This window comes from Puma concolor, chromosome A2, assembly GCF_028749965.1.
Source record: "Puma concolor isolate L17-30 chromosome A2, mPumCon1.1.hap2, whole genome shotgun sequence".
In the NCBI taxonomy this organism is placed as follows: domain Eukaryota; kingdom Metazoa; phylum Chordata; class Mammalia; order Carnivora; family Felidae; genus Puma; species Puma concolor.
In genome coordinates, this window is record NC_141668.1 from 158783556 (window position 1) to 158806179 (window position 22624).

General features: G+C 55.6%; 1 protein-coding gene across 3 annotated transcripts in view; it reads right to left on the reverse strand.

Moving 5' to 3' along the window:
- Positions 1-329: 329 nt before the first annotated feature.
- The window catches only part of SLC27A1 (solute carrier family 27 member 1), a 32538-nt gene continuing 10243 nt past the window's right edge, over positions 330-22624 (reverse strand). The window contains exons 3-13 of one of the 3 annotated variants that reach the window (XM_086698677.1): positions 12442-12836; positions 12146-12307; positions 11979-12048; positions 11179-11270; positions 11000-11109; positions 5615-5824; positions 4303-4429; positions 4070-4207; positions 3833-3997; positions 3295-3441; positions 330-1654 (exon numbers count right to left, since the gene is read on the reverse strand). In XM_086698677.1, coding sequence (XP_086554803.1) covers positions 1497-1654; positions 3295-3441; positions 3833-3997; positions 4070-4207; positions 4303-4429; positions 5615-5824; positions 11000-11109; positions 11179-11270; positions 11979-12048; positions 12146-12307; positions 12442-12836 — 1774 coding nt within the window. In that variant the 3' untranslated portion in view covers positions 330-1496. The remainder of the gene's footprint in view (positions 1655-3294; positions 3442-3832; positions 3998-4069; positions 4208-4302; positions 4430-5614; positions 5825-10999; positions 11110-11178; positions 11271-11978; positions 12049-12145; positions 12308-12441; positions 12837-22624) is intronic. The other 2 variants (XM_086698678.1, XM_086698679.1) reach the window with 2 other exon arrangements.

Consider the following 22624-nt stretch of genomic DNA (forward strand, 5'->3'; position numbering starts at 1 on the left):
TCCCCTGCCTTCTCCTGGCCGGCTGTGGGCATCCAAGGACAGCCCCACCCATCGATGGTTCACAGAACCTACAGGCACCTCCTCTGGGACCGGGGCCGGCGCAGGGCTTCGTGAGGCCCCAGAGGCTGCAGGGAGGCAGCGAGAACGCTAACCCGAGGCCCCAGAGGCCGTGCCGATGGACTTACAGGCAACAGGGGACAGCAAGAAAAAGCCGTGTGTCTGGCTCTTGCCTGGTGAACAGGAGATCCCCAGCGAAAAGTCCTGCCTTCTGAAACCCCGAAAGCGTTCTGTGCCACATGGGGACAGACAGTAAATAACTGGGATTCAGGCACTGGACACTCTGCAGGTTTATTTCTTCAGTTCAACTAGGAAACAAAACCTTGGTGCTTGGAAAGGCCCAGCACTGGCCCCAGTGTTTGAGGGGCTGGATGCTACTGCAGAATTGGGGGGCGGGACGGACAGTCTGAGTGGCCAGGAGTCCGGGATGAGTCCGGGATGAGCCACCAATGAGGCCGACCACCAACATGAGGTCTGAACTGTCACCAACAAAGCCAGTGGGGATATTCAATGGGCTGGAACTTCCAAGGCCCCGAAGTCCATCTCAGACACCACCCCCAGGCGGGAGACCTCCCCCTACACCACCGCTGCCACTCCTGTGGGTCCCACCAGCAGCGGCGTCCGATGGGGACCCCCTAGAGTCCTCTGCCAGGGTGAGTGTCTGGATGGTGAGCCGAACAGCCACCCGGCGCAGTCTTCAAGGCTCCTCTAGCAAGAGCTCCGTGGAGGCACCTAAAAGGAGACATCTGGGCAGGGGCAATGTCTAAGGGCTCACAGTCAATTCTGGAAGCTTCCGGGCATCAGGAAGGGCAGACAGGGGACAGGAGGGAGGCCCACCAAAGACGGTTAAGTGCAAAAGGCAACTGGCCCAGCCTGGGAGAGATTTCTAGCTGGCCTGGAGGTCCCTTGACAATGACCCCCGCTGACCCCCAGGTGGGCGGGGCAAACCACGTGGATCCTCTGCTCGGGAAGGGTGATAGAGGGTCTGTCTGGAGCTCAGACTGGCCTGTGACGCCCTGGGGCCCAGCAGCCTGGGGAGGTGCGGACTGTCGCTCCTTAAGGCACAGCTGAGACTCGGGAGGCTGAGAAGCTCCACTCTGGGTCCATGACCCAGCAGGGAGGACAGCTGGGCCCTGCATGCCCACAGATCTCAGGAGAGAGCAGGGGAAAAGAAAGAGGGAAGAGGTGTGGGCATATGGGACAGCGGGGAGGCTGAGAAGCAGGGAGGAGAGAGACGCACAGAGCCACAGGCACGGGAACTCAGGCAGGAGACAGCCCCGAGGAGGAGAGAGGAGAGAGAGGGTAGCAGAGCCGTGGGCTCTTCCTGGGCTCCTCTGGCTGCTGAACACCAGGGTGGCCCCACCTGGCATGGCTGGGCCAGCCCCCCAGCCTCACTGGCAGGGCCGGGCTGGGAGTCTCTAGCGGGCGGAGGAGGAGCGTCAGAGGGCAAAGGCACCCGAGCAGATGCGAGTATAGACACTCTGGTCGAGGGGCAGGTAGTGGCCCTGCTTCAGGTCCAGGAAGAAGAGCCGGTCCGAGGTCTGGCGTGGGTCAAAGCCCTCATGCTGCAGCCGAGTCTTCTGGATCTTGAAGGTGCCTGTAGGGGTGAGGATGGGGATACTCAGCAAGGGGGTTCCAGGGACCCCCAACTCACCATCCTCTCCTACACCTCCAGGCTTCTGCATAGGCCATCCCCTCGGCTGGAAACAGTCTTCCTCATTTTGTCTGCCTGATTCTCCTTTGCCCTTCAGATCCTGACTTCATGCCCCCTCCTCCAGGGAGGCCTCCCTGACTACCCCCATCACAGCCGCATACTCTGTGTACCCCCTGCCTGGTCACACGGACAGCCCCGAGACCAAAGCAGGGCTGAGTCTGTCACACGGTAGGTCAGGGGGCAGCAGCCTGTAGCCGAGGGCCAAATTTGGCCCATCATCTGTTTTGTAAATAGTTTTATTGGCATGAAGCTATGCCTACCCATTTACACATTGTCTAGGACAGCTTTTACACCACAGAGCCAGAGGTGTATGGGACAGAGACTGCATGGCCCCAAAACTGAAAATATTTACTACCTGGTCCTTTAAGAAAAAGTTTGCACTCCCTACAGTGAACAAGTAAAGGAAGGTTTCATGAAAGATAAGCCTAGGAGCACCTGGGTGGCTCAGTTGGTTAAGCATCTGACTTTGGCTCAGCTCATGCTCTTGAGGTTCATGGGTTCAAGCCCTATATCAGCCTCTCTACTGTCAGTACAGAGTGCTCTTTAGATCCTCTGTCCCCCTCTCCTTGTGCCCCTTCCTTGCTCTCTCTGTGTCTCTCTCTCTCTCTCTCTCAAAAGTAAATAAACATCGGGACGCCTGGGTGGCTCAGTCAATTGAGCATCTGACTTCGGCTCCAGTCATGATCTCACAGTTCGTGAGTTCGAGCCCCGCGTCGGGCTCTGTGCTGATGGCTCGGAGCCTGGAGCCTGCTTCAGATTCTGTGTCTGTCTCCCTCTCTCTGCCCCTTCCCTGCTCATGCTCTGTCTCTGTCTCTCAAAAATGAACAAATGTTAAAAAAAATGTTTTTTTTTAAGTAAATAAACATAAAAAAAAAAAAAGATAAAGCTAAGGGTTCGGGCTAGTAGGAAAAAATGGTCGAGGGATACCTGTATGCTTTAGAGTTGAGAAGGTGTCTTGTTCTAAATAAAACTTCAAAAGCATAAACCATAACATTAAAAAAAAGGGGGGGGTAAGTTTGTATCAAAATTAAGGGCTTCTTTTCAACAAAAGCCCCATAAACAAGGTTAACGGTTCGACTCCCAAAATAGAAGACTTCTGATGTCCGAAACTGCTACGGAATTAACATCTGGACGATTAGGAGAAACTCTCACAAATCGAAAAGAAAAAGACAGCAAGGCTATACAAAGATGGGCAAAAGATACAAACAGGCCATTTACAGAAGCAGGAAATCTCCTAGATAACAAGATGATTTGCTCAAAGTTCCTAGTCACCAGAAAAAATGCAGGAAATGGAAGAAATGCCCCAAACACTGCAGAATGCCTAGTGGGGGTAGGATCGAGGAATGGAAATAAATAACGATGCTAGTAACACAAGAGAAAGGCCCTGCGTGAGCCCACCGTGCCTGCTGGCCACGAACCATCGTGTCAGACTTGGCACGAGGATCTGAACCAGGACAAATAAGCAAATGGTTGTTGAACCAAAAGACAGATGGACGGACAGACGGAGAGGCAAGAGGCCGCACCTGTAGTGTCCACTTGGGGCAGGAGGCGTAGGAAGATGGGCCGGGCATAGGGCGCCAGCACCTTCTGCAGCTCTTGGTACAGCACATTGGGGCTCAGCTGGCCGTGGGGGTCCGCGATGGCCGCCATGCCTGCTTTGCCCTCTACTCCTGGAGATAGAGGTTTCACTGAGAACACCCCACCTTTTGTGCCGCCGCAGGACTGAATACACCCTCAGACAGAGGCCCCTGGTCTCTGATCTCTAGTCCCTTCCATCTGACATAACGCTTGCTGAAGCAGCAATCATTATTCTTATTGAGCTTTTGCTGTACTCGCTGCAACTCTGAGACAGTTGCTTTCACGATCCCATGTACTGGATAAGGAAACCGAGGGGTTATCATCCAGGAGGGGTAACTCCAGCTCCAGTGCCCCGACGCAGGTTGCTATGTGCAGTTATCCGAGCTGAGCACTGCCCAAGAGCACCTGTACCTCCAAGCTCACGCAGGTTGGGCTCCTCTGGGGCTGCCATACCCTAGGACCACCCCCACAAACCCAGCTTGCCTGGCACAGCCACCCCGTACACAGCCACATCTGTCTGGCCCAGCAGGCGGCTGAGCACGCCCTCCACCTCAGTAGTGGAGACATTCTCCCCACGCCAGCGGAAGGTGTCCCCGCCACGGTCCCGGAAGTACATGTAGCCCAGCTCATCCATCACCAGCACGTCACCTGGCAGAGGGGAGGAGGAGAGGTAAGATGGTGGCCCGCCATCCCCACAGCCAGCCCCCAGGATCTTCGCACCTGAGAGGTAGGCGCTGTCGCCCTTGCGGAAGACACTGTGGGCGATCTTCTTGCTGGTGGCGCTCTCGCTGATGTAGCCATCGAAGCGACGCAGCGGGTCCTGCTGGTTGATCTGGCCCACGAGGAGGCCAGGCTCCCCTGGAGAGGAGGCCACCCTCAGGCTGTGCTGGGTGGGCAGGGGGCGGGGGGCGGGGGCCCCGGTTCCCCAGGGGTCTGGGCAGGGCCTGGCTCACCGGCCTGACACGGGATGCAGAGGCCCTGGGCATCCCGCAGTAGTTCCATGGTGTCCTCGTTGACCTTCACCAGCCGGATGGGGTACACATGGGGCAAGATACGACTGTTAAAGCCACAGGAGCCGACCTGGGAGGGGGCGAGCCACGTCGTGAGGAGCCCCGTGGGGCATGGTGTCCCCCCCCACTGACACCTTGCCTCTCCTGCCCCAGGGCCTGGAATTAGCACGCCGTGTCCCTGAACTCTGTGGCCTTGGGCGATCCGAAGAAGGGGGTATTAAGGGCAGTGCCGCCTTCCCAGGACTCATGCCCCTTCTCCCATCTCCCCGGCCATCATCTCGTGAGGAAACCTGCTGACTGGTCACCACTTCCTGGTCCCTAAAACCCTCTATGCTGGCAGGAAGTGAATGCCTGGGGTAACCCCGGAGCCACGTGGGGACACTGGCAGAGCTTCCGCCCGCTCCCCGCTGCATGCCACCTTGCCTGGCTCAGTCCAGTGAGCACAAATCCCTGTCTAATGGGTCTGTGCTGCCGTGTGCTGTTGGGTACGTCTGTTACGGCAGCAACTGGTGTTAATGCAGCCCAGAGTGTCTTCGACAGACATGCACGGTGGGGGCAGTGCCTTGTTCTCAGGTCCTGAGGACCCAAAACAGAGACAGACAGGAAACAAATCACTGCCCCTCCGGTGTTTGCTTTATTATTATTCTCATTAGCGGTGCCTGGCTTAGGATGGGAGGAGTTCGATAAGGCAGCAGGGTCCTGCTAAGGCAGGATGGAAATATTAATTGCAAATCATAAAAGCAATTGCAGAGAGCTTGCAACCTGGGGGTGCCGCGATGAGCTCGTGATTACGTTGGGTGATTAGAACAGGCCCAATGGGCTGTCGTCCCCATGTACAGAGGAGGAAGCCAAGGCCCAAGGAGTCTAAGTGACTTGCCCAGTAGGAGTGGATGGGCACCCCAACCCTGGCCCCTGGATCCCCCAGAGTCCCGCCCCCCCCCCCCCCACCTCCACAGGTGCAAACAGAAAAGGCTGAGCCCTTTGCCCAAGGTACACATGGCCTCACCGAGGACTTGAATTCAGGGGCACCGTCAAGCCACTAACTGTGCATGCCGGAAAAGGGACCCCCTGCGTGCCCTGGCAGTCCCAGGCGCCGCCCCCCCCCCCCCCCCCCCCACCTCCCCTGCCCTGTGCCGCCTGGCCGGGCCCTCCCAGCAGATCAGGCTGCTCTGGAAGAACGCGGGGCCGGGGAGGCAGAGGTAGCAGCGATCCCGGAAGGTCAGAGCCTGCCCCGCGCCGCCCCACCGCCGCCCACCTTCCCGTCCACGTTGGCGATGCTGCAGTTACACTCGGTCGCTCCATAGAACTCGCCGATCTGGCGCACGCCGAAGCGCTCGGTGAACTCCTCCCAGATGGCGGGCCGCAGCCCGTTGCCCACGGCCAGGCGCACGCGGTGCCGCCCCTCGGCCTCGCGCACCGGCTGCTTCAGCAGGTAGCGGCAGATCTCCCCGATGTACTGGACCACCTGGGGGCGGGAGAGGGGGGGGAAGCGAGGGTTGGGCGGCCACGCTGGGCCCCAGCCCCCGAGCCACCCCTCCAACCTGGGCGCTAGGAACAAAGCGCTCTTAAAGGGCGATGGTAACAAAACAGCCCAGGCCGTTTACGCCTGCCCCTCGCCCGAATCCACGCCAGGGGCAGGGGCCGAGAGGATGCGGTCAGCGTCCCCCATGCCCCTCCGCGCTCCGTCCATCCCCACGCTGCCTCCAGGAGCCCCCCCGCGTGCGCCACGGGCAGGGCAGGAAGGCGGGCTGAGGTTGACACCCCACCGGGCAGCCCTCAGCCGCTCCACACTGTCCCCCAAGAGCCCTGGTTCCAGGTGCGGGCCCCACGCTGCCTCTCTGACCGGAACCTCAGCGCCCCGCCCCCCCTCCGCAGGGCTCCTTCCCTCCCCGTCTCAAGGGTCCACCCCCGAGGGGGGGGGGGTGAGTCATCTCCCAGATACCCCAGGTGCCTTCAAGTCCTTATCTGAGGTTTGGCTTACTAAGGATTACCCCCGATCACCACCACCACCAATTTTACTAGGGGTCACAAACAGTAAGTAACCGGACCAAAGCTGATAAGTGATAGTGCTTGATTTGAATCTGGGCATCGCGGCCGGAGTGTGAACGAAACAGTTACACGCTCAGGATGAAGCACCAAGTTGATCATTACAGCTCCAAAGTGTTCACAGCGTCCCCTCACCAACAGGATAAAGTCCAAATTTCTGCCAGTGGTCAATTCCCTTCGCAACCCCCCCCCCCCCGCCCCCACTGCCTCCCCTCCTTCCCTTTCGCACCAACACCCTGTGCCACACAGGGCTCCTCAGGGCCTTTGCACATGCTGTGCCCGCTGCCTGGAGCGAAAATCCTTCCCCAGGGATGCATCTGGGTCCCCAGGGTTTGGGCCAAATATCACTGCCGCGGAGAGGCATTCCCTGCACAGTGCTTGTTGAATCCCTGATGAATAAACACATGTGCTGAGTATTCTACCGCCAAACACAGAGCTCATCCGTTTAATTCTCCCAACACTCCACGCGGGACAGGAAGGCAAGAGATTCACAGAGGGAAACGGCCTGTCCAAGATCATCAGCTGCTGGACACGAGGCAAGCCCAGGATGGGGCAAGGTCAGAGCCTGAAGGTGGGGAGTTCTCTCCCTCGGTCCCTAGGCTCAGGTCAGTGCTTTTGCCGGGGGCCCAGCCCACGCCAACCTAAGACACAGCGGGGCCAAACAGCCCAGTCTGTCCCCAGCTAGTAATTGGTTCAAGGGTGAGCACATGACCAGAATTAGGCCAATGAGAATCAGCCCCAGACTGTCGCTACCTGAGCTGCTGAAAACCTGCCAGAAGAAACAGGGCTAAGAAGGAAGCTGCACACCTAGGAAGGAGAAAAACAGGAAATGGACAGAGACAGAGCACCTCCTGGATCAGGTCGTGCCTGAAGCTGTCCAGCTCTCAGCTGTCCTCTTCAGGCCAGGGGAGGGACAACCCAGCCACGATTGAGGCAGCGGAGGGAGACAATGACACTGCCCCTCCCCTCCCCCCCAACCATGGCCCTGAGTCTGTGTCACGCTGAAAGCAAACAGCTGATCTTTACCTCTGCCTGGACCCCGGGACAGACCCAGGGCTGAAGGGAAGACAACTCAGGTCAGCTCAGAGAGGCAGACATCAGATGGCCTATGCCAACACCTCCAGCCTGCACGGTGGCACCTGGATAGAGGCTGGGAGCAGATCATCGACCAGGGACCCTGCTACAACTCCCCCGTGTCAGGGTGACCTTGTACACTAGGTGCACGCACCCCAGTGGGCAGGGAGAGACACAGGCACCACACATTCAGCCCCCCCCCCCCCGCCAGGGATGAGGAGGGGTGGAGTCACCTGTCCCCTGCCCGTCTGCTGCTACACAGCAAAGAAAGTGGGGTTCTAATGTTTATTTATTTTTGGGAGAGACAGAGACAGAGCGTGAGCAGGGGAGGGGCAGAGACAGAGGGAGACACAGAATCCGAAGCAGGCTCCAGGCTCTGAGCTGTCAGTGCAGAGCCCGACGCGAGGCTCGAACCCACGAACAGGGAGATCATGACCCAAGCCGAAATCGAATGCTTAACCAGCTGAGCCACCCAGGAGTCCCGGAAGTGGGGCTCTAAATGACAGCCCGCTGCCTCCCCTGAGGACGGATGGACTGTTGTTTGGGCCTGGGGCCACCGCTGCAAGTAAACAGCAGCCAAGCAGTTTCCCTGTCCAACAGCCAAGGGATGGGATTTCCGAACCCAAATGCATGCACTTGTTTTGTCAATGTCCTTGTTAAACCTCTGAGTCCTTGACCTCTGAGGATTCCGTCCTCTATTCCTTAAAGAGCCCCTGAGTGTTTAGCACGTACCTTCTTTTAGACACAGAAATTCCCCTTCTTAGAAACAGACTACCAAGGGTCCAGAGACGGTGAATGATGCCCGATGCAGCACGGCATGTCAAGGACAAAGAGGGGGACCACCTGACACCACGGGCCTCCCAGTGGGAGGGCACAGCACCACCGACAAGGAATCCTTGCCAAAAAAGTTGAACTTGAAGCTGATCAAATATCTAGACCAGGGGTTCTCAACCACAGGCAATTCTGTCCCCCCAGAACACTTGGCAACATCTGGATGCATTTTGAACGGTCACGACTGGGGGGGGGGGGATGCGTGGGATGCTCTTGGCCTCTAGTGATGTCAGGTCAGGAATGCCTGTCAATATCCTGCAGTGCACAGGATGGCCCCCAGAGCAGAGACTGATCCAGCCCCAAATATCCCAAGCATCATGGTGGAGAAACACTGTGCTAGACCCAACAACTCCCAATGGACAGGAAATGCCAGGGACAGAGGAACACGTTAAGAGACACTGTCTCCAGATCGGGAAAATACTACAGGACAAGCAACTTCCTTTCTTCAGTAAATACACACAAGATGGGGGAAAAAAAAAGAAACAAGAGGTTCCTACAGATGAAAGGATTCCCATGAGACACATCGACGGTCGAAATGTGTGGGTCTCCTCTAAAAACGGATTTTGTCCGAATTCTAGAAACAGGGGAAAGACCACCTTTTTGACAAGGCGAGTCCCTGGGGATTGAGCCGCTGCCCAGATTCCTGATGACACTGCGGGGGTCACTGTCACTTTCTGGCTGTGATGGCAGTGCTGAGCTTACAGGGTTTTTTTTCTTTTCTTGTTGCATTCACGTATACCTAAAATTGACCATCTGAAGCACTTTTAAGTGCACAGCTCGGTAGTATTAAGTACATTCACACTGGGAGCCAGCCATCACCATCCACCGGAACTCCTTTCGTCTTGGAGAACTGAGACTCTGTCCCCACTGGACGCTGGGTTCCCACCCCCTCCCCCTCCGGCAGCCCCGTTGGCTTCCATGTTTCAGCCCTTATAAATAGCGCTGCTGTGAACCTTTGTGTGCAAATATCTCTTGGAGACCCTGCTTTCACGTCTTTTGTTCTAGAAACAGCCCTCACCAGACACAAAAAGCCACACAGTATCTGATCCCACTTACAAGAAAGGTCCAGGACAGGCAAATCTATAAAGATAGAGAGCAAATTAGTGGCTACCCCAGGCACGGGGGGGAGGGAGGGGAACAGGGCTGGGGAGTGACTGCTGATACCGGGTTTTCCTTCAGGTGCGATGGAAATGTTCTGGAATTAGAGGTGGTGGTTACACAACATGGTGAATGCACTAAGGGTCACTAACTGTCCGCTTTAAAAATGGTTTATTTCGGGGCGCCTGGGTGGCTCAGTCGGTTGGACGTCCGACTTCGGCTCAGGTCATGATCTCGCGGTCTGTGAGTTTGAGCCCCGCGTCGGGCTCTGTGCTGACAGCTCAGAGCCTGGAGCCTGTTTCGGATTCTGTGTCTCCCTCTCTCTCTGCCCCTCCCCCGTTCATGCTCTGTCTATCTGTCTCAAAAATGAATAAATGTTAAAAAAAAAAATTTAAAAAAAAAGGTTTATTTCATACGAATTTTGCCTCAAAAGCAAAGCAGCCCTCATCTTTCAGAGGTTTTCCAGAAACATCTATGTAGGAAACACACTGCTCTCTGGGGGTTGTTTCACAATGATGCCGAAGGAGGGATGTGGGTGGGGCTAGAGGGGGCAGGACGGGGTGTTTGAAGGCCCCTGGGGCCAGTGACAGGTGCAAAAGAGAAAATCCTCCTCGGATTTCCTTCGGTTAGTGAAATCAGGTACTGATGTAGGTCTTTCCCCAAAGCAAAGCACTGTCACTGGAACTTTCAGAAAGCGGTGGGGGGTGATCTGTATTCACAACTCTCAGTAATCAAGTGGATCAAACAGACCCGCTTGCACTTCAAGACTTGGTTTAACAACGTTCCTCAAGGGCCGCCCGCAAGGAAAAAAGGAAAATCCTCAAAAGGAGAGCAAATCAGTCATTGCCCCCCAAAGACGCCCAAGATGCCAACCCAGAGCCCCCACCCTGCCTAGCTGTGTGACCTGGGCAGCTGGCCTAACCTCTCTGGGCCCCACCCATCCAAGGTGAGGTGGGCACCTGCCAACTTGCCAGTCCCTGGACACATCCCATTCTCTCCTCTCCTCACCCCTTCTTCCTGGAGGCAGGTTATAGCACCTGTATTTCTATCCTCATCAGGACACTGAAATCCGCAGCCTGGTTTCCTCTCACCGCGGAGGGGAGAAGAGAGGAAGGACCGGGTCCTAGCGCACCCCCTCCCCCCATTTTCTACAGGACTGTGGATGTCCTCATCCCACCTGAGCCCCACACCTTGTGGCCTTAACCAGCGCAGGGCGGTGACTGCACCCACAGGCCTCATTTCCTGCAGCCACCAGCAGGGAAGGCTGCTGGGGCCCAGGGCAGCGCGTTAGAGAACTCAGGCAGCCTGGCCCCAATTCCAGATGCGTTACAGGCCTCAATTTCCCCACCTGCACAATGGCCTCTGCGATGCCTCTGCCCACTCTCAAGCAGTCCTAAGATTCCATGGAGTTTGCATGTCGAAGTAAGGTTAGCCTGGGGCTGACACGGAGCACGTGCTCAAGAAGCACGGGCCACCTTCCTGTGCCCCTCCGGGGCCCTGGAGAACAGGGGGGGTCGGGGGAGTGGCTGCCCCGCAGCGGAGGACCTGCAGGTGGAGGGCGGGGCAGCGCGCGGGAGGGGCGGGGCCTGACCGTGCAGTTGTACTTGACGCAGTCATCCCAGAAGCGGCTGGCTGAGAACTTCTTGCGGAGGACCACCGTCAGCCCGTAGAGGAGACACTGCCCCACGCCCATGATGTTGCCTGCAGAGGGCGGGCTCGGTGAGGGGTCCCCAGTCCCTGCCCCACCCCCGCCCGGCCTGCCCACAGTACCTGCCGTGTGGTACAGGGGCAGGCAGTCATAGAGCACGTCTGCCACCTGCATGCTGTAGGCGTAGTGGCCGAAGGCTGCGATGCGGTAGTACCTGCGGGGGGGGGGGGGGGGGGGTAGGGAGTGCAGGGGCTGGGGCTTATGTCCTCCAGGGTATGGGAGTTGGGGGAATCTGTGGCGGGGGACGGGACACAGCAGGGACCCAGGCAGAGCCAGCCCAGCTCACAGCGGGGCGGGCGGGAGACGAACCTGCAGCCCCGTAATTGCCTTGCCGGTGGGGCTAGGTGCCAGGAGGAATACAAGAGAGCAGGGACACGGAGAGGGGCTGAAGGCGACAGCCAGAGAGGTGTGGGGAGGTGACACACGAGCTGAGATCTGGTGAGAAAGGGCTATGGGGGCTGAGCTAAAGAGCGCCCTGGTGGAGAGCGCAGCCTGTGCAAAGGCCCGGAGGGCAGAAGGACCCTGGCCGAGTTGAGGAAGTGTAACGAGCTGCGAGGGCTCGAGCGAGGGGTGGAGAGGAGGAAAATGAGAATTGGCAGGGGGTGCGCAACGCGGGCGTGGATTTTACTCTGAGGGCCAAGGCAGGTACAGGGAAGTCCGGCATGGGGGGGCGGTCTGGTTTAGGATTTGAGACCCTCCCGCAGACAGAGCGGCACTGTCCTGAGATGGGCCGTGGGTCTTCCGCGGGGTGAAGACAGAAATGTCCCCAAGATCCTAACAAGAGCGGAGGGAAGGGGTCGGCCGTACAGGCGACCGGGAGTCACTCTCCAAAGCTGGGGTGATGCCCACGGGCCCCCCTCACCTGCTGTGCACTACAATGGCGGCCTTGGGCAGCCCCGTGGTCCCCGATGTGTAGATGTAGAAGAGTCGATCTGCAGGAGACGCATGTGTTGGGGTCCGAGGATGAGGGGGTGGGGGGCGGGGGGCACTGGCAGCGGAAGGAAGGCGGGTGTCCCGTGCCAGCCTCACCATCCATTCCCTTGTCAGGGGGCTGTGCCAGGGGGGCGGTGGAGGCCTCCTTCAGCAACGGGTCCAGGAGTCGGGCGTCCGGCAGGATGCCCTCAGGCCCCAGTTCTCCAGAGCAGAACTTGAGCAGACTCTTCCCCAGCTGTCCGCTCACCTCGGCCACCGCTGTAGCCCAGAGCAGACGTCACGGTCAAGGGCGGCCTGGGATGTGCCACGCCATCTCGCTGCCCCCCGCCCCCCGGAAAGCCCCAGGCCCCCCCCCGCCCCCTGCTCAGGATGCCAGCTGCGCCCGGCCTCACCTGCTGCCAGCTCCCCTCCGAAGATGAGCGCCTTGGCACCCGAGGTGCCCAGGCAGAAGGCCAGGGGCTCCCGCCGCAGGTTCACATTGAGCAGCGCGGCTTCCACGCCTGCCTTGGCCAGGCCCAGCCACAGTCCCACGAACTCGGGCCGGCCCTCCAGGAGGATGGCCACCACGTCACCTGGAGTGAAGCCCAGCCGGCAGAAGAGGTTGGCCACGGCATTGGAGTAGGCGTCCAGCTGCGCAAAGGTCCAGCACACGCCACTGCCCGCGTCCACCAGCGCCAGGCGGTCAGGCTGCCTCTGTGCCACCACCTGGAAGATCCGTGGGATGGTGTGGCGGGCACGCTGGTGCCGCCGCAGCTCCAGGCGCACGCGGATCAGCACAGAGAGGCCGCTGGGAGGGGGAAGGGAGGGGGAAGGGAGGAGACGGCGTCACTGGGTGCCCCGCCCGGCCTCCAGGAGACCTCTCCAAGCCTCAGCATCTCCATCTGGAGAAAGCAGAGGGAAAGGTCCCTGCACCTCCGAGGACGGCGAGGCTTCGATAAGGACCCTTTGGTTGCTGGGTCTCTCGGGGGACTGAGAGCGTGAGGAGGGCTGTTGACCAAGCAACGCGCAAGTACCACAGACCGTCCTTGTTTCTCTCTTCTGGGACGTCCAGAGCCCCCCGCAGTCCCCACGAGCACCTGCAGCCTGGACTCCTCATGCTCCACCCACCTGAGCCTGGGGTCCCCGTCATCTCCTCCAGGAAGCCTTCCGGGGCTCGGCCCCTGCCCTGCGCCCACTGCTCCCCCATCAAAGCCTACAGTCCCCCAAACGGGGCCAGGCTGGGGCAGACACCGGCTGGGCTCAGGGAATGCTCTCTTGTTCACCTTGGGAAACCTCCCCATCCTCTGTGCTCCCCCACCAAAGCCCCTGTGCGGAGCCACTCGGTCATGGGTCTGTTCCCCCCACCCCTGGGTCGTGAGCTCCCCGGGGAAGTCACATCTGCACCGGCCGCATGCCCGGTACGTACTAGGTCCATACACAAAGAGGCCAGACTGTGTTCGTGTCTCCCAACCTGGAACTCGAGGTAGCGGCCAACACAGAGGCAGATTCTTCCACTCACCTCCCAAATGATGAGCACCTACTGGGTGCCAGGTCCACGATGGGCGAAACAGACCCAGCGGTAACCCAGACTTAACCCTTCTCCCCCTCCATCTTCCTTCCGCTCCTTCTCCTCTTCCTACCCCTTGCTCACTCACTCCAGCCACAGGGCCCTTCTTGCTGTTTCCCTGAAGACACCACCTGGCATGCTCCCACCCCAGGGCCTTTGCATGCGCTATGCCCCCTGCCTGGACCACTCTTCTGCCAACATCCACGCGGCTCCTCCCCCACTTCCCTTCGGCTCCTCCCCCACTTCCTTTCGGTCGGCTCAAATGACACCCGTCTGTTACTGACCACCCCCCTGTCTCCCCCTCTCTGGTCCCTGCTTTGTTGCACTTATCAACACAGCACTTACATTGTCAAAAGCCAGACCTACCATCTTGCCCCTGGGCTATCTCTTTCTGCTCTAGGTGACAGGAACTTCTGTCTGTTTTGCTCTAGGGCCTGGAGAGACAGATCAAGGCCCCGCCCCACTCTCCTGGAGGGCAGTGAGCCTGCCACAAGCAATCCCACAGGACAGTCTTGGAGGGAGAGAGAGGCGTCTGGAGCTCCCGGGCCGGGCCTGAACCCCACAGCCCATGAGAGCAGCCAGCCTGAGCCTGGCAAGATCTTCGGTGAGAGGAGAGGCCGCCACACGTGAGCACGGTCTCAGGGCAAGGCCACACTGAGAAGAGGCGCAGGCATAGGGACAGCTGTGAGGAGGCTGCTCCCCAACCGGTTCCCTCTGGGTGCCCGCCCTGTTACTCTCAGGGTGATGACGGCCTCCATGTAGATGAACACCCCTAATCGGAGAGCCCTGCTCATCGAAGCCCCTGTTCCCGCCGCAGGTTAACATCGAGCAGTGTGGCTTCCACGCCCGCCTTGGCCAGGCCCAGCCACAGCCCCACGAACTCAGGCTGGCACTCCAGGAGGATGACCACCACGTCACCAGGGGAGGTAACCAGGGGAAGCGACATCTGCATCTGAGCAGGAGCCTGGCACATAGTAGGTGCTCAGTAAACAGAGGTTGAAGGACTGCTTTCAAGCCCCTGACCCTGGAGCCCAGCATCCTGCCCCTCCCTGGCAGCCAGTGCAGAGGCCCAGATTTCTTCAGGGCCCCAGACCTGAGCACCTACTTTGCACAGGCGAAGCTGATCGGGATCAGGTGTGAGAAGTCAGATCGGTGGAGGAAGGGGACGGGGGCTGGGGTGGCCAGGGATACTGATGGCAAAGGGGCAGGAGTCATCTTGTGGGGAGATGGGAACGTTCTCCAGGACCTTTGCCCGTGCGGTTCCCACTGTTGAAACATTCTGCCCCAGAGCCCCCCACCCCCACCCCCATCAGGGTTCCTACACATCCTTTACCTCTCAGCTCCAATGTCCCCTGCCTGGAGAGGTCTCCCCAGCCCTGCCTAGCGTGGATCACTATATAGCTGTTTGAAAACACGCTTGCAAATTCTTTGACTGTCGTCCCTTCAAAAAGCAGGTCAGGTCCTATTTTCCCCACCCCGCAGGAGTGGGCAGACTCAGGGACTCGCTTCTAATGAAGAGAATGGGGCGATAGTCATGCTGTGTGATTTCCGAGACTGGGGCTCAGAGACAGCACCTCTCCTCCAGGCGCGCGGATGTTCTCACACTCTTTCTGGACACTGGACCTCGGAACCCAGCGCTGAGATGTAAGCAAAGGAAGCCAAGACCACATGGAGAGGCCACGTATAGGGGTTCTAACAACATGTCTGAGTGAACAGAGCTTTGGGTAATTCTGGCCCCGGATCCTGAATCTTCCACCTGAGGCTCCAGACACAGCAGAGCACATAAGATGGTGACATCTTGGCGACATCTGAATTCCTGACCCACAGAAGTCACAGGAAAGGATACTGATCATTGACTTAAGCCTCTAGGTTCTGGGGTAATTTGTTACACAGCCATGGAACTGACGGGTAACTGATACACTCCCAGGCCCTGTTTCACTCCTTCGGAGCTGGTCATCACACTCTAAACCCGTCATCTTCCTTTACCGATTTCCTGAACTTTTTGTTAGTTTCTACGAGAGCGAGCACCCAGTTTGTCTGTCTGTTGTGTCCAGGGATACGGTTCCGGGACGAAGCACAGGACCTGGAACGTAAGGACGATGCTGGTATATCCTATGGGCGGACTCAAATGCAGCTCCGCCTCTTTTGCCTGCGCACAACTGTACTTGTTTGAAGAGCATCCCCCCAAATTCGTGTCCACCGGAAACCTCAGACCGTGACCTTCTTTGGAAGTAGGGTGTTTGCAGATGTAATTAAGGGAAGTATGAGATGAGGTCATCCCGGCTCCCCAGTGGGACCTAAATCCAATGACAGGTGTCTTTTTTTTTAATGCCTAAAAACAATCTTTTTTTTAATGTTTATTTACTTTTTGAGAGAGGCAGAGACAGAGCGTGAGTGGGGGAGGGGCAGAGAGAGAGGGAGAGGGAGAAACAGGATCCCACGCAGGCTCTAGGCTCTGAGCTATCAGCACAGAGCCCGAGATCGTCACCTGAGCTGAAGCCGGACGCTCAACCGACTGAGCCACCCAGGGGCCCCCAGGTGTCTTTTTAAGACAGAACACACAAACACAGGGGAGGAGACATGGGGAGACAGAGGCAGAGACTGGAGTGACCTGGTCACAAGTCGTGCGATGCCCGGAGCCCTCAGAAGCGCAGCCCAGAGGGAGGAAAAAGCGGCCTGGAGTTCATGGCCTTAGTTCAAATCCTGTTCCACCGCCTACCAGTGGGGCCTGGGCGGACGCTGCCCTCTCTGCAGGCCTCAGTTTCCTTACTTGGAATATCAGGAGACTGAAGCCAACAACCTCCAAGGTGTTCTCCATCCAGCTCAACAAAGTGCCAGTCCCGCCACTGCCTTATTTACAAGCAGGAAGTGGGGCCCAGAGCAGCAATTCTCAGCCTATTGGGTGTGAAGTGTGTTAAGTGCCCAACCAAGAAGAAGGGCCGAACCAAAAGGGATCCATTGTTACTCTGCCCAGAGAGATCCCGCCTCTGGGCTTTGTAAGTATTCTTCTACCCGAGTGCTCTTCCTCTCCCCAGGTCGTGGCAAGGGTGGCCCCTCTCATCTGCCCACTTGTGCAGGGTGCCCTAACCACCCTGGTTCAAGGAGTCCCTCGCTATCCCCACCTCGCCCCTACATGTTCGATCCTTCTGGTCACTGTCTGATGTTTTATCATTTCCTTCTCGGTTATTCTTTTCCCTCACTAGGCTGTGGGCTCCAGAGGACGGGAGAAGTATCCGACACATTCACAGCAGGTCACGGTGAACATGGCGTCCCCCCCAAGCCCAGATGGGGTGTGGCTCCCAGGAGGTCCTTGGGGACGGATGGAACAAATGACAGTGGCCAGAATCTGACCATCTCACCAGCCCAGCCTGGCCCCCACCAGCACACAACGGGACCCGTGCCCTAGTCAGCTCTTCGTGGTTTCCTGGGTCTGCTCTGGGCCAGGCCCCACTCCCTGCATAATGGGGTGAATGGTGGCCCTCAAAAGACAGACCCAATTCCTGGCCCCCAGAACTGGTGAACGTGACCACATGTGGAAAAAGGGTCTTTGCAGGGTCTTTGTGCAGGATACGCCTCTGCTCAGTGTTCAAAGCCCTGGAAATCTGTCTGCTGACCCCCTTGGCTCCTTGAACTCCAACACTGCCCAGCCCATACACCTCCCTGCAACACATCAGCCCCTTTCCCACAATCCCTGCACCATGGGACACGGCAGTCCCACGTTCCCTTTCCTCTACCCAGAGAAGCTGTCACTGGCATGTGATGGCTGGAACCACCGCAGGCAGCATGAGGGTATGAGGGTACCCAGCTGGAGACGCCAAGCCTTTGCAGCATAAAGACCGAAGGAACCTGGGTCAATGACAGCATGCCGCACTGGGAAGTGACCAACCTGAAGCCATCTCATGTCGAAACTCCATGTTACATGTGGTGGTAACTGTTCTCTACTGCCAATGCCACTCCTAGTGGAGATTCACGCTTCTCGCAGCCAAAAACCTCCTTCGAGAGTTTAGCTCCCTGGAGGGGCTGATCCACTCGTGCGCCATCCCTCCACGGAGCACCACCACGTGCTGGACATCACGACAGGGACAGCGACACCCAGGTGACTAAAGCGGGCGTGATCACCGCCCAAATGGGGTTTACAATCTAAGGAGGGGAAGGGAACTCATAACCGAGGAAAAAAGCGAAGAAAACCGATGATAGTTTGTTTTTACTGTTTTATTATTTATTTTTGAGAGAGAGCAGGGGGGAGGGGCAGAGAGAGAGAGGATCCCAAGCAGACTTCGTGCTGTCAGCACAGAGCCCGACGCGGGGCTCAAACTCGCGAACCGTGAGATTATGACCGGAGCGGAAATCAAGAGTGGGACACTCAACCAACTGAGCCTCCCAAGTGCCCCAATCCAATGATAGTTGTATGCTAAGTTTCCTAAAAAGGAAACAGGATGATGTGATCAAAAGCTTTATCCACAGGAAGGGCGGGGGGGGGGGGGGGGAGACCACTTTGAGGAAGCGACATTTGTGCTACATGTTAAAGAATGGGATGGAGGGGCGCCTGGATGACTCACTCAGTTGGGCCTCTTGGTTTTGGCTCAGGTCATGATCTCCCGGTTCGTGGGTTCTAGCCCCGTGTCAGGCTCTGCGCTGACGTCGCGAAGACTGCTTGGGATTCTCTCTCTCTGCCCTTCCCCTGTGTGCTCTCTCTTTCAAAATAAATAAATAAACTTTAAACAATTAAAAAATGATAAAAATAAAGAACAGGAAGGAGCCAACAGTGGGTAAAGCGCGGCCCGGTGGGGGGAAAGCATTCCAGGTGGAGGGTACCGTGAGTGCAAAGGCCTGGAGGTGGGAAGGACAAGGCCAGCAGGCTAGAGAGGAGTGGGCAAAGCAGAGAGTGGGAGGAGACTGCACGGCAACAGGACTTTCTCCATGGTTCTGGATCGTTCCGCTAACTAGAAGATTGATCGTGGCAGGTCAAAGTCACCTGGGGGAAATGATACTGCTATTCATTTGTAGCTTCCAATGAGCAGAAGACGGAAAAGAGCCCAAACGACCTGTAGTCTAGGAGGGGTTCGATGCCCAACGGCTGATCCTTACAACGGAAGGCTGTGGGGCCCCGACGCAGGTGGATGAGGAAGGAGCCACAAGGTGAGAAAAGTCACGGGTGATTTCATGCAAAGGCAGCAGGCAAGTCAAACACCCAGACACTGACTGATCATTGAATTTCCCTGTTTCCCCCCAAAATAGCCAGTAAAGGGATTTTTTTCTTTTCATTAATTTTTTGAGAGAGAGAGAGAGAGGGCACAAGTGAGCGAGGGACAGACAGAGAGAGAGGGAGAGTCCCATGAAGGGTAGAGAGGGGGGGAGACAGGGGGAGAGAGAGGGAGAGAGAAGGGGGGCTCAAACTCAAACCGTGAGATCATGACCTGAGCCAAAGTCAGATGCCTAACCGACTGAGCCAACCGGGTGTCCCAGTCAAGGGATTTTTTAAAAGTGTGAACGCAAAGACTAGGAAAATGGGAAAGGTCCTTGGAGGTGGGAGAAAGCCGAATCCTGGACTCCAGCGCGAAATGGGTAGAAATCTGTCTGGGAAGCAAGCCCCTACATAAAATCAGTCACAGGGATGTAACGTACAACAGGGGGACTGTAGTCAATAAGACAGATCTTCCTGGACTTACAGTGGGGTTACACCCCAAAAAACGCAACGTAAGTTGAAAATACCGTAAGTCAAAAATGCATTTAATACATTTAACCTAACAAACATTATAGCTGAGCCTGGCCTACCTTAAACGTGCTCAAAACACTTACATTAGCTCACAGTTGGGCAAAATAATCGAACACAAAGCCTATTTTCTCAAAAAGAATTTTTTTGATGTTATTTATTTTTGAAGGAGAGAGACACACAGAGGGAGGGAGGGGCAGAGGGAGGGAGGAAGGCACAGAATCCGAAGCAGGCTCCGGGCTCCGAGCTGTCAGCACAGAGCCCGACGCGGGGCTCGAACCCACGAACCGCGAGATCATGACCTGAGCCGAAGTTGGACGCTTACCCAACTGAGCCACCCAGGAGCCCCTACAAAGCCTATTTAATAAAGTGTTGAATATCTCGCATAATTAACTGAATACCATACTGAAAGCGAAAAACAGGAGGGCTGAATGGGTACAGAATATGCCTGTACGGGTCGTTTACCCTCGTGATCGTGCAGCTGACTGGGAGCGGTGGCTCACTGCTGGTGGCCGGGATCAGGACAGAGTCTCATACTGCCTGTCAGGAGTCTGGGAAAAAGATCCAGATTCCACATTCAAAGTACAGCTTCTACCGAATGCACATCACGTTGGCATCATCGTTAAGTCAAAAAATGGTAAGTCAAACCCACTGGAAGCCAGGGAGTGTCTGTACCGTATTCGATGATGAGCCCCCAACCTTCGTCTCCTCTGCATGGTTTCCCGCAAAGCACCCTTGGCCGGGTGACCCCATCATGAAGCTCGCAGTTGAAAAGACACCCCCCCCCCAATATGCCCATGCCTAGAGCTTCTAACCAGATTTACAACCAAGGATTATCGGATCCCTGGGGATTTCCTCTACTAGGGATGACGGAAACTAAAGGAAACAAAGGGGCGCCTGAGTGGCTCAGTTGGTTGAGTGATTGACTTTGGCTCAGGCCACGATCTCATGGTTCATGGGTTCGAGCCCCATGTCGGGCTCTGTGCTGACAGCTCAGAGCCTGGAGCCTGCTTCGGATTCTGTGTCTCCCTCCTCTCTCTGCCCCTCCCCTGCATGGGTAGGGGCAGTTGGTTGAGTGATTGACTTCGGCTCAGGTCATGAGTTCGAGCCCCGCGTCGGGCTCTGTGCTGACAGCTCAGAGCCTGGAGCCTATTTCAGATTCTGTGTCTCCCCTCTCTCTACCCGTCCCCTGTTCACTCTCTGTGTCTCTGTGTCTCTCTGTCTCTCAATAATAAACATTTTACAAAATTATTAAAAAAAAAAGCTTTAGGGAATGAAAAAAAATCCTGGAAAATTACAGTGTGAGGGCACCACAGAATGCACAGCACACAGAGTAAACCCTAAGGGAAAAAAAGAGCTTTAGTTAATAAAAACGTTATCAAAAGGTTTCTATAGTTTTCAGGGTATACATTTTTCATCTCTTTGCTCAGGTTTATTCCTAGGTATTTTATGGGTTTTGGTGCAATTGTAAAGGGGATCAGTTCCTTGATTTCTCTTTCTGCTGCTTCATTATGGGTGTCTAGAAATGCAACGGATTTCTGTGCACTGATCTATATCCTGTGACTTTGCAAATTCATGTGTCAGTTCTAGCAGTGTTTTGGTGGAGTCTTTGGGTTTTCCCCATAGAGTACTCCTTGCTGATTTGGATACATTTTATTTCTTTGTGTTGTCTGACCGCTGAAGCTAGGGCTTCCAACACTATGCTGAATAACACTGGGGAGAGCGGACCCCCTTGTCGTGTTCCTGACCTTAGGCGGAAAGCTCTCAGTTTTTTGCCATCGAGCATGATATTAGCTGTGAGTCTTTCATATATGGCCTTTAATAATCTTGAGGTATGATCCTTCTATCCCTACTTTCTTGAGGGTGTTTTATCAAGAAAGGGTGCTGTATTTTGTCAAATGCTTTCTCTGCATCTATAGAGAGGATCATATGGTTCTTATCTTCTCTTTTACTAATGTGATGTATCACATTGATTGATTTGCAGATATTGAACCACCCTTGCAGCCCAGGAATAAATCCCACTTGATCATGGTGAATAATTCTTTCAATGTATTTTTGGGTCCGGTTGGCTAGTATCTTGTTGAGAATACACTGAAAACTATAGAAAGCTTTCGAAAGAAATTGAAGAACTCACGGAAAAACATTCCATGCTCATGGATCATAAGAACAAATATTGTTAAAATGTCAATACAATCCAAAGCACATGCAATGCAAACCCTATCGCAATAACACCAACATTCTTCACAGAGCTAGAGTAAACAACCCTAAAATTTGTATGGAGCCAGAAAGACTCTGAATAGCCAAAGCAGTCTTGAAAAAGAAAACCAAAGCAGGAGGCATCATAATTCAGACTTCAAGCTATACTACAAAGCTGTAATCATCAAGACAGTATGGTCCTGGCACAAACACAGACACCTAGATCAATGGAACAGAATAGAGAACCCAGAAATGGACCCGCAAACGTATGGCCAACTAATCTTTGACGAAGCAGGAAAGAATATCCAATGGAAAAAAGACAGTCTCTTCAGCAAATGGTGTTGGGGAAAAAGGCAGCAACGTGCGGAACAATGAACCTGGACCACTTTTTTACACCATACACAAAAATAAACTCAAACTGGATGAAAGACTAAGCATAAGATAGGAAACTATCAAAATCCTAGAGGCGAAAGCAGGCAAAAACCTCTTTGACCTCGGCCGCAGCAACTTCTTACTTGACATGTCTCCAGAGGCAAGGGAAACAAAAGCAAAAATGAGCTATTGGGCCCTCATTAAGATAAAAAGCCTCCGCACAGCGAAGGAAACAATCAGCAAAACTCAAAGGCAACAGACGGAATGGGAGAAGATATTTGCAAATGACATTATCAGATAAAGAGTTAGTGTCCAAAATCCACAAAGAATTTATCAAACTCAACACCCAAAAAACAAATCACCCAGTGAAGAAATGGGCAAAAGACATGAATAGACACTTTTCCAAAGAAGACACCAGATGGCTAACAGACACATGAAAAAATGTTCAACATCACCCATCATCAGGGAAATACAAATCAAAACCACAATGAGATACCACCTCACACCTGTCAGAATGGCTCACATTAACAACTCAGGCAACAACAGGTGTTGGTGAGGATGCAGAGAAAGAGGAATGCAAACTGGTGCAGCCACTCTGGAAAACAGTATGGAGGTTCCTCAAAAAATTACAAATAGAACTATCCTATGACCCAGCAATTGCACTACTAGATATTTATCCAAAGGATACAGGAGTGCAGATTCAAAGGGGCACATGCACCCCAATGTTTATAGCAGCACTATTCACAAT